Source organism: Scyliorhinus canicula, chromosome 3, assembly GCF_902713615.1.
Source record: "Scyliorhinus canicula chromosome 3, sScyCan1.1, whole genome shotgun sequence".
NCBI lineage: Eukaryota > Metazoa > Chordata > Chondrichthyes > Carcharhiniformes > Scyliorhinidae > Scyliorhinus > Scyliorhinus canicula.
The window spans coordinates 252,603,670-252,617,184 of record NC_052148.1 but is presented as its reverse complement, the minus strand read 5'-3'; the positions used below and the strand labels follow the sequence as shown (position 1 = coordinate 252,617,184).

Below are 13,515 nucleotides of genomic sequence, written 5' to 3'. Positions count from 1 at the left end.
TCGCTTACAACCCCACTTCAACATCACCATCCAATATCATTCGGCATTCCGCACCCTCTCCCCACCGCCTTTCAAGACCAACCCGAGGGCTGATACCAGGAGTACAGTGGTCCAAAATTCAATTCCTCTGCTTGCAATATCTTCTAGAGGATAATCCGCTAGCATCTGCAGCTTGCTCGTGCGGGAGACATGAGGCCTATGGTGCACCAGCTACACAGGGACATTTGGATTGTTACAGAGCCTTGTAATGTCAAGCATGCCTGAGGTCTACACCATTTAGGTGCAGGAATTGGTCCCTGTGCCCTATTCATGTGGATGGCCAGAGTGAATCAATTTTTAGGGGAATTCACTTCAGATTTCACAAACTTCGAACAACATTAATGAAAATTCTAGACATGGTAAAACGGTTCGATCTAAAATGATTGCAATAAAAAGTCTAACTCATTAATTTAATTTTGCTTGAGCCTAAAGTCTTGAACCTAAAGCCCAGACTTTTCCTTTTTAAAAAAGAGTTCAAACAGGATGTCAATCAGACTGGTTAATTAGAAACAAATTTTCCCCATAATTCAGACTGCCGATGAAGTAACAAAACACTCAGCTTGGTGATCAATTTTACAGGATGAGATTCCATCACTGGAATTCTCTGTTTCATGATCCAGGTGATTGTGCCAGAATGACACCTACTGGAGTCTGTCAGCCAGTGGATCTTGGCCTAAAATAATCATCCTTGTGGAGGTTGCTACACCTCCAGGCACTGGCAGGCGGACTTTCGTCTGTGAGGCAGGATCTCCTACCCAGCAGTGCCCACCCAACTTACTTGCTTAGGGAGTTGGTGGAGATGGGCTGGAGTCGGAACCACCTGGTTGCTGTGGTGCGCTGGTTAGAAGGGCTGCCTCTGTTTGTTGGGACATGGACCCACAGAGTGTCAGGACACCTACCCCTCACCCTCACATTCCCCCACTGACCCACTTATGCCCCCCCACTCAGCATTACTCTTTTCCACTCTGCCCTACCAATCTCTTTCCCATCCCATGTCCCTCTTCCCCCCATATCCCCCTACCTCTCATATTCCCCCTTGCCACCTCCCTACTCACTGTCCTCATATCTCTACCATGACCCTTCTTTATATCCCTGTGCCCACTCACCCAGCATCCACCATACACAAAACTCACAAGCTCTATAACAATATCAGCAAGTGCTTGACATGCTAAACATGTCTCCTTCAGAGCCCATCAAAGGTCAGCCGAGCTCCTTGTAAATTGGTTGGGATCTGAAATCACCAGCCCTGCAATGAAGCTGCCGGCTTTGGGATTGCTGCACGCGGGCTTGCAACCTGTACCCTTATTATCTGTGATGAGAAGGGGGCCGGAATCCTGGAACTGGGTCCCTCTTTTCCTTCATACCCAACATGGATTTAACCCATGGTTAAGTCAGCCCTCGGTTTCACAGTGGAGCAGGAATGCTTGGCTTGGGGGGCCCAACTCATGGCCCCAGCTATTTCCTGCCATTTAAGGGGCAGGAGGAGGTCATGTCCATTACAAGACATTGAATAAACTTCTAAAGACTTGGCACAACCAACAGTACTTCAGGACCACTATCTGTTTAGAACTTCAGGGAAATCAAATATATTCCTATACAATATAAAAACAGAAAATACTGGAAAAGGACTCCGCTGGTCTGGCGGCATCTATAGAGGGTGAAGCAGAGGCAACGGGCAGGATTTTCCAGCCGTTCCTGCCAGCGGGATCTTCTGGACCCGCTGATGGTGATTCCTCAGCCCACCCCATTGGCAGCAGCAGGACCTGAAGATCCCGAGGCCAGCCAATGGCAGGCCACCTGCAACCCGGCAAAACACGTCAGGAAATCCCACCCAACATTTTGAGCCCATATGACTCTTCTTCAGAGCTCTATAATAAATCGTATGGATTTGAACCGTTGACTCTGGACACTGCACCTGAAAAGCAGCTCGCTGCGGTGCAACATGGCCGATTAACACTGGGGGACCCTGCTCCCGGGATCTACCCAGCTCGCAGTGCCTCCCAAGATCTAACGTGATCTTGTGAGACGTTGTGACGTAAATCCCGCCCATTGTAGACAGGATCACGTTTTAGCAAATCTGCATATTAGAGCGGACAGCTCATCTCACTGTTATGTGCAGATTCCTGAGGGCCGGGAAACATGCGGCAAAATGCGCTTGCTATGGGACCTTGTTCCCATTCAGTAAAATCACACCCTCTGTTTCTCTCTCTACAGATGCAGCCAGATCTGATGAGTTTATTCACCATTTTCTGTTTTTATTTTCAGATTTCCAGCATCTGCAGCTGATGCGCTAACAATTGCACACAGAAACACAAAACGGTACAAAAGAGGCTTTATTACCATGAGATGTTATTCCCTCAAGTGGAGCTGTAAAATGGCAGCTCAGGAGACCTCATGGATATTTATACTGCTCTCTGTGGGCGGAGCTAGCTGGCAGGGGCTTACCGACAAACTATGCAGGGGCTTACCGACAAACCTGTAATAGCAGGTACTATTGTACATCCCCTAATAGAGGCACACACATATATATATACAGTGGCATTACCACAGCAGCATTTTACTTTTATATTCCTGTACAAACTCTGTTACTGTATATAAAGGCAAGGTTTGATTCTGTTATCTTGGATTGACCTACTTTGCATTTTGTTGTGACCTACATTAGCTCCAAGTCTGAGAACATTTTTCCTTAAAAATGTACATGCTTTTGAATAAAAATATATATTTTTTTAAATGTTCCTGCTTGGCTTCAAATCCCTCCATGGCTTCACCCATCCCTATCTCTAACACCTGCACTATCCCTACAACTCTGAGACCTTTGAGCACCTACAATTTTGACCTTTGTGCATCCCATCGCTTGACCATTGGGAACTGTGCCTTCAGTTGCCTGGACCCTAAGCCCCAGAATTCCAACCCTTAAATCTCTTTAACTCTGTCTCCTCCTTTAAGATGCTTCTTCAAACCTCGCTCTTCTGCCATTTGTTTTGTGACCTCTACTCTCCTTATGTGCGTCACTGCCAAATCCCATGTGATAATGCTCTTGTGAAGTGCCTTGGGAGGGTTTGATGCACCAAAGGCACTAAATAAATGCAAGTTTTTGTTGTTAAATGTTTTGATCCTACCCAAGTATGCTTACATTAACTTTACAATGAAGTTACTGTGAAAGGTCCCTTGATTAATCCAATAATTTCAAAATTATTGGAATGCAATAATCAACTCATTCAATCTGCATTTACATTTCTAATAAAATTACATTGAGCACTTTAAATTTATTCTTCTTGGCACCTCTTCTGAAAACACTGCCCATGCTGTAAGTGGCTCCACCTGTACTAGGAACAGCTTAACATTCTGGCCAAGTGCCCATTCTTCATTAGTACACATTCATCTTCACAGCTAAATCCAATTCTGTCCTCAACAGATGCATGCACAAGCACATCTTCCAAGAAGGCCACTGTAAAAATAAAAGTAACCAGGAACAGACAACCTAGTCTGAAGGCACTGAAGTTAGTTATGTTGGGTGGGATTCTCCAGTTCCCCCAGTCGGGTGTTTCACCGCGACGGAATTCTCTACTCCTGCCGCCTGTCAATGGGATTTCTCCACGTTGCTCGGAAACCCGGGGCGGGGCTGTGCTGCTGGCAGGAAAGGAGAATCCCAACGACCAGAGAATTCCAGCCATTATCTGCTCTGGCTGACATTGGCTAATTCATACAGCATGGGGTTGACACCTAACGCAAACATGGAACCTTTGCACCAAGATGTTTAGTGGTGTTTTTCACTTCCTAATCCCAGAACTGCTCAGCAAGCCTCTCTATCTATAAACAGGATTTTACATCATGAATTATTTGCATTTCTAATTCCAGATCCCTTTTCAGACTGTGCAGTGTATTGATCACGTCCTAAAGAAAATTGGGGAGTTTTTTTCCCCTCTTTTTTAGGAGAAGGAAGCTGCACAAATTCTTAATGTTCATTGTTGCTATGCTGACTGCACTATGTATATCCACGGTGACTGTCAGAATTACTCCATTACATCAACAAAGCAGGAGGTAAGAAGAGACGAACATTTATCTTCAGTTGGAATACTGGTTTGACAGATTGTCTGCCCATTAATCCCCGATATAAATTTGGAAGCAGAGGAGCACAAGAATCAGTGAAACCAGCTCTGATTCATCACTTGCCTATTGTTTCTCTGATATCCCACAGGATAGGAATACATTACATTACAGGCATCACAATGATGTGAAACACCAGTCGCAATAAAAAAGACATTTCTTGATTTAAAAGTGCAGTAAGTTTGAATATAGGCAGGAGAAAGCATCATCTCAATCTGGCTTTTCTTTCCGGCCCAGTAAACCAGGAAGGTTTTCGTTTTAGACGCTGAAGCCATCAGAGAATAGGAAAAAATGGAAGTTCATGGAACGTGGGCATCGCAGGTTGTGCCAGCATTTATTGCCCAACCCTAATTGCCCTTGAGGGGGTCCAATCACATTGGAGTCACATGTAGGCCCGACAAGGTAAGGACAGCAGATTTCCTTCCGTAAAGGACATTAGTGAACCAAATGGTTTTTTGCGACAATCGACGATGGTTTCACGGACATCATTAGACTGTTGCATTCAAATTTCACCATCTGGGTGGTGGGATTTGAACCTGGCTCCCCAGAGTATTTCCCTGGGTCTCTGGTTTACTAGTCCAGTGACAATACCGCTGCGCCACTAGTGACAATCGCAGTAAGATTTATCAAATATCAGAAATATTAAAAATGCCAATGTAAAATTAGATTTTGACATATAATTAGGCAGGTTACGACTTTTGCAACCATCAGTTGCAGGAGATGGAATTGAATAATCACTACAGCCTCAACTCCTGCACAGTCAAATTGGTAAGCCACATTAGACATGACCGTTTAATGACCACTTTTGCAGCTCAAAATGGCAATACAGTCTCTAAATAAAACTATAATTAAAATATTGGTTAACTTAAAAAGATCTGATAAACTAACATCTAGATACTTAAAGCTCAAGGCCTTTGAGAGGTGGAGAAGATCTTAATATGTGAGGTCACATGAAACGGTGGCAGAGTCACCTCACCACTAGAATTCAGCCCCATTGTCCATGTTTGGTTATAATGAGCTCTGAAGCCGAACGTAAACTCAACATCAGTTAGTAGGAAATTGCTGAGTAAGTGTTATTTCACAGCACTGTAAATGACAGCTTTCATCACTTTACTAATGACCAAGAGTAGACTGATGGGGCAGGGATTGGACTTATCTTGCTTTTTGTGGACTGGGCCGACATGGGCAGTTTTTCACATGGATGGGTAGATGCCAGTGTTGAAGCAGCCGTAGCATGGCTAAGGTAAGTGAGGAAGTAGCTCTAGGTTTGGCACGGTAGCACAGTGGTTAGCGCTGTTGCTTCACAGCGCCAGGATCCCAGTTCGGTTCCCGGTTTGGGTCACTGTGCGGAGTCTGCACGTTCTCCCTGTGTCTGCGAGGATTTCCTCCGGGTGCTCTGGTATCCTCCCACAAGTCCTGAAAGACGTGCTGTTTGGCAGTTTGTACATTCTGAATTCTCCCTCTGTGTACCCGAACAGATGCCGGAATGTGGCAACTCGGGACTTTTCACAGTAACTTCATTGTAGTGTTAATGTAAGGCTACTTGTGACAGTAAAAAAAAGTTGTACTTATTTCAAGTTACACCTACGGGAAGTTAGATTGTAACCTTGGAAAAATCTTTCATTTAAATATTGTGAAATATTTTAATTGTGCATATATATGGGTGGATTCTCCGCTCATCTTCCAGGCCTCTCCGCCATGATTCATGCAGGCATGGATTGGTGAAAGTAAGACAATACAAGTCCTGCCCACCCCACCCCCAGCCACTCCATCAGCATCCCAACTCCTGATGCAGAAGCCAGAGACGTCCCCTGCATGGTGGTCAAGGAGATGGTTGGGGGCCAGTGTGAGTGATTTGGTGGCCAGTTGTGTAGTTACCCAGGAATTAGACATGAGATTTGTCTGTGGAACATTCCCTGGGCAATTATCCACAGAAGTAAGTCGGAACTGTCCAAGATCTCTGACGGTGTCTCAGATTTGAAGACTTTTCCGGAGGGACTCGGCGAGCAGGATAATTGCCCATCGAAAGTTCAAACTAGGAGGGAAATTCGGCAGGGTCCCAACATACATCCAGTCTCTGAAAATCTGGAGAGGGGAAGATCTGGTACCGAGATCTGGTGCATCTTCCCATAGTGCATGTGCCAGCGCTAACTTGACATCAAAGCTACATCCTCAAACTCCAATTGTTTTATTTCCCTTTGTCCTCTTCTTCCAATTTGTGCTTCTTCCTCTGATCTTCCCAGCCTTGGCCCTGGCACCATTTACCTCCATGAGTCTTACTTCAGCACAGCCTTGAGTGTGACGCATCACCTTAATACTGATATGTTGGATGATTCACATTGTTCTATCCAGTTTCTCATGCACCATTCCATCTTTGATCTCGGCAAGGCCTCTCTTTGATTTTGTGGTCTCTTTACAAATTTGGGTCTTGCCATAGACGTTCCCTCGCTAAGAATTTATTTTTAAAAGTTTTTTTTCCCCCCTTCTCACACAATTTTCTTCCCTTCTTCACCTCAAGGTACAATTCTCTCCGAATTAGTATATAAGAATTAGTGCTGTTCAACTTATTCTGTTATTTAGATCTACATGTAGGAGCCTTTCAGCTCATATTGTCCCACTATTGCCGTGAAAGGGAATGAAAATGTCAGAAAGCCCACATCTTGGCTGCAATATTACATTTTCCTTTGTGCTTCTGTAACCTGTCTTGTGAGATAACTTACCACTTAATATTCCTTTAACAACCATCTGTTTCCATGTTGTTAGACAGCTACCTAGCATGAACACTTTTAACTTTGCGCGTTGAAGATGAAAAGGCTTCCACAGAATACTGTATACAGGCTGTTTGATTAGTGTACATTGTACCTGCAGTGTCTCTGAACTCATGTCAGTCGGAGAGGCCGGTGGAAGGTGGGGCTGTACTGATAAAGCTTTCTTATGTGGTTGGCAGTTCAGAAATTGCACAGTAACCTTCTCAGAAACCAGACCATTAGCTCCAACTGTCTGGATGCTGACTTGAAATGGCACACTCATGTCGAGATCTTCCAACAGGATCTGGAACATATAAAAGAGGCAACTTAATTCGAAAGACAATGACAGTATTTTGTTGAATATGTTAATGATCGGGTACACAGAGTATAATTTAAGAGTTTGCAGATGACATGAAACTCGGAAATATCGTAAACAGTGAGGAGGATAATAGTTGACTTCAAGAGCAGCAACCGTGAAATGAACAGACATATTGTAGAGGTGATTTAATGCAGAGGATTGTGAAGTGATGCATTCAGTTTGGAAGAAAGAGGCAAGGCAATATGAACAAAATTGTATCATTAAATGGGATTGCAGGAATGGAGAGACTTAAGGGTGTCAGACATAAATCATTGAAGGCGGCGGGACAAGTTGAGAAGGTTATAAAAAAGCATACAGCTTTGTAAATAGAGCCAAAGGGTACAAAAACAAGCATGTTGTAAAGGCTGTATGCCCCAACTGGAGTATTTTTTTTCATCTATTGATAGGATGTGGGTGTTGCTGGCTGGGCCCACATTTTATTAATCATCCCTAATTGCCCTTGAACTGAGTGGCTTCTGAGAGCGTTTAAGAGTCAGCAACATTGCTGTGGATCTGGAGTCACATACAGACCAGACCAGGTAAGGACGGCAGATTTTCTTCCCTGAAGAGCATTTGTTTGACCAGATGGGGTTTTTACAGCAATCAACAATGGTTTTATGGTCTGCTCTGGACTTTAATTCCAGAGTTTTATTGAATTCAAATTCCATCATCTGCCATGGTATGTGGTAGTGAATTCCACAGATTCACCACTCTCTGGGTGAAGAAATTCCTTCTCACCTCAGTCCCAAAAGGTTTACACCTTATCTTCAAACTATGACCCCTAGTTCTGGATCACCCCCACCATGGGGAACATTCTTTCTGAATCTACCCTGTCTAATCCGTTAGGAATTTTGTAAGTTTCTATGAGATCCCATCTCACTCTTCGAAACTCCAATGAATATAATCCTAACCAATTTAGTTTCTCCTCATATGACAGTCCCACCATCCCAGGAATCAGCCTGGCCAACCTACACTGCGCTCCCTCCATAGCAAGAACATCCTTCCTCAGGTAAGGGCATAAAAACTGCACACAATACTCCAGGTGCGGCCTCATCAGCTCTGGGCAAGGATTTCGCTTCATCATAACTATCGGTAATCACATGGATCATGTGGACAGTTTAATCTGCTTGGGTTACACCCTGTTCAGTGATATTCACATTGAAACAGAAGAATCCTGCAGAATTACCAATGCCAGCTAATTGTTGGCAAACATTGGAGGGACCTTGGAGACCCCAAGTGAATGCTGTTTAGCACTGGTCTCCACAATGTGGACCAGGCATACTGACACTTTGCGGGGGGGGGGGGTCTCCCAGCTGATCAGGAGCCAGGTTGGGCTCTGGGCAGGGTGTTATCCTGGCACCCCGATGCCACCCGGGCACTGTGGCACTGGCACCCTGGCAGCGCTGAGCAGTGGCGTGCAGAGGGGGGGGCCGACGGTGCATTGGCCCCGGGCATCCATTGGATGGGGGCATCCAATCAGAGAAGGAAATCATTTTTTTTTTTAAATTTAGATTACCCAATTATTTTTTTTAATTAAGGGGCAATTTAGCGTGGCCAATCCACCTACTCTGCACATTTTTTGGGTTGTGGGGGTGAAACCCACGCAGACACGGGGAGAATGTGCAAACTCCACACGGACAGTGACCCAGAGCCGGGATCGAACCTGGGACCTCAGTTCCGGGAGGCGGTTGTGCTAACCACTAGGCCACCGTGCTGCCCCAGAGAAGGAAATAAGATAGTAATTTTAAAATTTCAGCGGTGATAAATCAATTTTTGGAGGCTCACCACACTGCAGAGGCAGTTGTTAGCCCTTTATTCCTTTAACATGGTGTACCCTTTCTGTCTAGAGAAAATGGTGCTTCTCCCCATCCCCCCACATGCATGCGCATGATGTACGTGGTGCAACCATCAAAAGCAACAAGCAGACGTGGCTGTTCGGTCCTGCGTTTCCTCGAGTCATAACTCGTCTTTTCTTCAGCTTTTTGTGCATCTAGATTAGTTCTTTTACCTACTCAGGTCAGTGAATAACTCTAGAACGGGTGCAACTATGTTTTTTGTAGGTTTTTTGGTGATATTTAATGAAATATTTACGTGGGATGTAGTAAGAGTGAAGCCTGGATGATCAGAGGACTGCTGTGGCATTTAATCTCGGAATAGGAGACATTTATTCCTTAACATGCTATATTCGAATACAGATACCACTAATTTGCAAGTCTATGATATAAATTGCACAAAATTATCAGTGGAGAATCAGTGTGAAATAATTTGATACGAAGGAACAAAGAAATGAAATATGGTTTATCCGTCTGCAACTGACCGATTGTTTACCATTTTCTTCCCAATTTCTCATGCGTCTTACGGTTTTTGAGATAGAAAATGAAATGTTACGAGTATTTCGTGTACAACCGAGTGGAGCACAGAACAGGAAAAAAAAGAGGGCCAGAGTCGAAGAAGAGTCCCATCAAAGAGGGGCATTAGATGCATGGATAAAAAGAAGTAAAGAAGAAGTAGGAGAACCTGGAGAAATAAAAGATGATGTGGGTGCAGAGAAGGATTTTTCTGATATGGATTCAGCTCGGTCAGAACATAATACTCTCTCTCCTCAGTCTCGTTGTCAGGATGATGACCCATGTGAAGAAAATAAAGAAGATTTTAGCATATTTTTGCAAAGAAGCGATTTTGGCTGTTTGAAGAAACCGATTCCAGATCATTTGAAGATGACAATATTACAACATGGCCCTGAAAGATATCAGAATAAAAGTGGTCCATTTGCTGAGAAGGATGGGAGATCATTTTCCAAACAGTGGTTTGATAAAGTTTCCACAAACGGAGAAATTGTGGAGAGAAAATGGTTGTTATATTGTTCGGGGCAGCAGGGTAGCATGGTGGTTAGCATAAATGCTTTACAGCTCCAGGGTCCCAGGTTCGATTCCCGGCTGGGTCACTGTCTGTGTGAAGTCTGCACGTCCTCCCCCTGTGTGCGTGAGTTTCCTCCGGGTGCTCCGGTTTCCTCCCACAGTCCAAAGATGTGCGGGTTAGGTGGATTGGCCATGCTAAATTGCCCGTAGTGTCCTAATGAAAGTAAGGTTAAGGGGGGTGTTGTTGGGTTACGGGTATAGGGTGGATACGTGGGTTTGAGTAGGGTGATCATGGCTCGGCACAAAATTGAGGGCCGAAGGGCCTGTTCTGTGCTGTACTGTTCTATGTTCTATGTTCTATACTCTCCATATCAGAAAGCATGCTACTGTTTTGTTTGCTTTTTGTTTTCAAAGGAGTATTTGTCGTCTGTGTCAAACTTTGGAAAGGAAGACGGTAAATCCAAGAATACCTGACCATGAGAAAAGCCCTTCTCATAGAGCTCACATGAGGGAATACCTGAACCTCGTAGTTCGACTCCATCATTCAACTACGATAGATGCTGAACTTCAACAGCAAATGTCTGCTGAAAGAAAAGATGGAAAGCTATAACTGAACGGATTGTCGAGGTTATATCCTTTCTGGCAAAACAGAATCTGGCCTATCGTGGACATCGAGGAGAAGGAATATCTGGGTTATCAGAGCCAGGGGAGACAGTCAGTGAAAATACAGGAAACTTTCTAGCAACAATCAGACTTTTGGCCAAATATGATGACATCTTAGCAAAACACTTGCAGAGAGGGAAAGAGAAACCAAAAAGTGTCACCTACTTGTCCAACAGAATTCAAAATGAAATAATCAATCTTCTTGGTGAAACTGTCAAGAAAAATATAATTTCCGAAATTAAGGACGCAAAATATTTTAGCATAATGCTGGATTCAACTCCAGATATTGCCCATGAAGATCAGGTTTCTGAAATTCTGCGTTACGTTCATATTGATGAAAACAGAAAAGTAGAAATAAAGGAGACATTTCTGGGATTTTTTCAAGTCAACAAGAAAGATGCAGTCAGCCTGGTAAATAAAATTCAGGAAAAATTGGAAGACGACAAAATTTCCATGAATGACTGTCGTGGTCAAGCATATGATAATGCAGCAGTTATGGCTGGAGTGAGAGGAGGTGTTCAACAAAAAATTCTTGAAGTTAACCCAAAAGCTGTGTTTGTGAACTGCGAGAACGACAGCCTCAATTTGGCCTGTGTCCATGCAAGTGAGGTGCAACCTGTTGTTGTTACATTTTTTGGCATTCTAGAAAAACTCTTTACTTTTTTTTCTTCATCTACTTCTCGTTGGGAAGTGTTAAAATCATTTGTCACTCGGACTGTGAAAAGACAGTGTGACACAAGATGGAGTTCCAGCCATGATGCTGTGCAAGTAATCCACGAAGAGTGTGACAACGTTATTGCAAGCCTTCAACACCTGCTGGAAGGAGAATTTTCAAGGGAAACTAAATCTGATGCAGGATCGCTACTGAACTCTATTCAACAGTTCCCGTTTATAGCTTTATTAAATTTTTGGTACTCAGTTTTATCATCAGTGGAGAAAGTCTCAAAACGTTTGCAGGATCCGAAAATGGGGTTCCATGAAGCTTCTTGTGATCTGAGAGGACTTATTCATATCTTGAATTTGAAGAATGACGAAATTATCCACAATGCAATAGATTTAGCCAATGAATATTGTGAAAATTGGGGAATACCAATTGCACGAACAAGGAGAAGAAGAATAATGCCTGGAGAGTCAGCAAGAGATAGTGGACTGACGGCACAAGAAGAAATGAATAGAGTAATGGTAGAGATTGTGAACAGATTAAAAACTGAAATTGAAGACCGCAGTGTCCGTCTTCAAAGACTCAGTGACCGATTTTCTTTTCTTCTGAACTTGAATTCAGTAGTGATTGAAGATGAACAAGAAAGAGAGAAATTAAAAAAGGAATGTTCAGACTTTGCAAATTATTATGACAATGATGTGGTTGCAATTCAGTTATATGACAAAATTATTGATTTTGTGATGCTCCTTCGAGCTGGAGGGAATAGAGTTCCCCCTGATCCTAAAGATGCTCTGGAGTCTTTACTGCAGTATGGGAGGGATGTCTTTCCGACGCTGTGTGTTTCATACAGATTACTGCTTACAATCGCATTTTCAGTCGCAAGCTGTGAAAGGTCATTTTCAAAACTGAAATTAATAAAAACATATCTGAGGTCTTCTATGTCACAGGAGCGACTGACCAACCTGGCTTTAATAAGCATTGAAAAAGAATTTCTCACAGCTGATGTAAAAAGTGAAGTAGTTCAGGTGTTTTGTGACAGGAGGTATCATTTGGGGAAAAGAACTTAATAAATTTGATTGATTTATATTAAAATCGAATAAAGCGTTTATTTCATGTTTCATCTGTGTTTATATATTCAAAATGTTTTCCTTTCTCATAATATTTCTCAGTATATTAGGCCTTATACTTGAGTCTTTGGGGCATACAATCAAGATTTGCCCCGGGCATCACCAGACCTCTGCACGCCACTGGCGCTGAGAAACACTTGGCTAAATGCGCCCGACACGGGACTCTGGGCGGGATTCTCTGGCCGCACCGCCTGATGACAGGAAATTCCTGCCCGGGACTTCCGGTGGTGCCCTCGAGGAGACAGGTCGCAGGTCGGATCGGTCCCGCCCGAGATGGGCAAACGGACCTTTTTTAACAGACTTTTTTGGGACCTGGCAGCCTGAATCGGTGGAGGAGACGATAGGGAAGAGGCTTCCTTTCCGGGGTATGGGCAGCTGGACTAGAAGTGGACGAGTGGAGCGGCAAGGATCGAAGGGGGAGCAGTGGGGACCCCAGACCAGGCGGCCAAGCACGGCGGATGGCGGGGACCGGGGAGCGGAGGCTCACTGGAGGAGGCCAAGGGAGGAGCAGATGGAGTTCTTCAAGAACTGCTTCGCTGAGCTGAGGAGGGACACGCTGGACCCGATGAGAGCAGTGATGGACCGAATGGTCGAGACACAGGCGGCCCAAGGGAAGGCGCTCAGGGAGGTCGAGGCGAAGCTCTCCAGTCAGGCGGGCACGGTAACGGAGCTGGAGCACGAGGTAGAGGTGCTGAACGCCCGTCAGAGGAGGATGCAGGAGCAGCTTGAAGAGCTGGGGAACAGAGCCAGGAGATAGAATTTAAGGATCATTGGCCTCCCCGAGGGTTGCGAGGGGTTGGATGTGGGCGCATACATGACGGGTATGCTTGAGGCGCTGATGGGACCGGAGGCCTTCCCTCAACCCCTGGAGTTGGATGGGGCACATAGAGCCCCCGCAAGGAAGCCCAGGATGGGCGACCGACCGAGGGCCTTGGTGGTCCGCTTTCACCGGCTT

General features: G+C 44.5%; 1 protein-coding gene across 7 annotated transcripts in view; it reads right to left on the bottom strand.

Moving 5' to 3' along the window:
• LOC119963432 (trichohyalin-like) overlaps positions 1-13,515 on the bottom strand; it is a 190,395-nt gene that overhangs the window by 39,723 nt on the left and 137,157 nt on the right. For all 7 annotated transcript variants that reach the window (XR_005460101.1, XR_005460102.1, XM_038792548.1 and 4 more), the window contains one exon: positions 7,009-7,197. Coding sequence is in view for 5 of the 7 variants with exons in the window: in XM_038792548.1 (XP_038648476.1) it covers positions 7,009-7,197 (189 nt within the window). In the remaining 2 variants the exon portion in view is untranslated. The remainder of the gene's footprint in view (positions 1-7,008; positions 7,198-13,515) is intronic.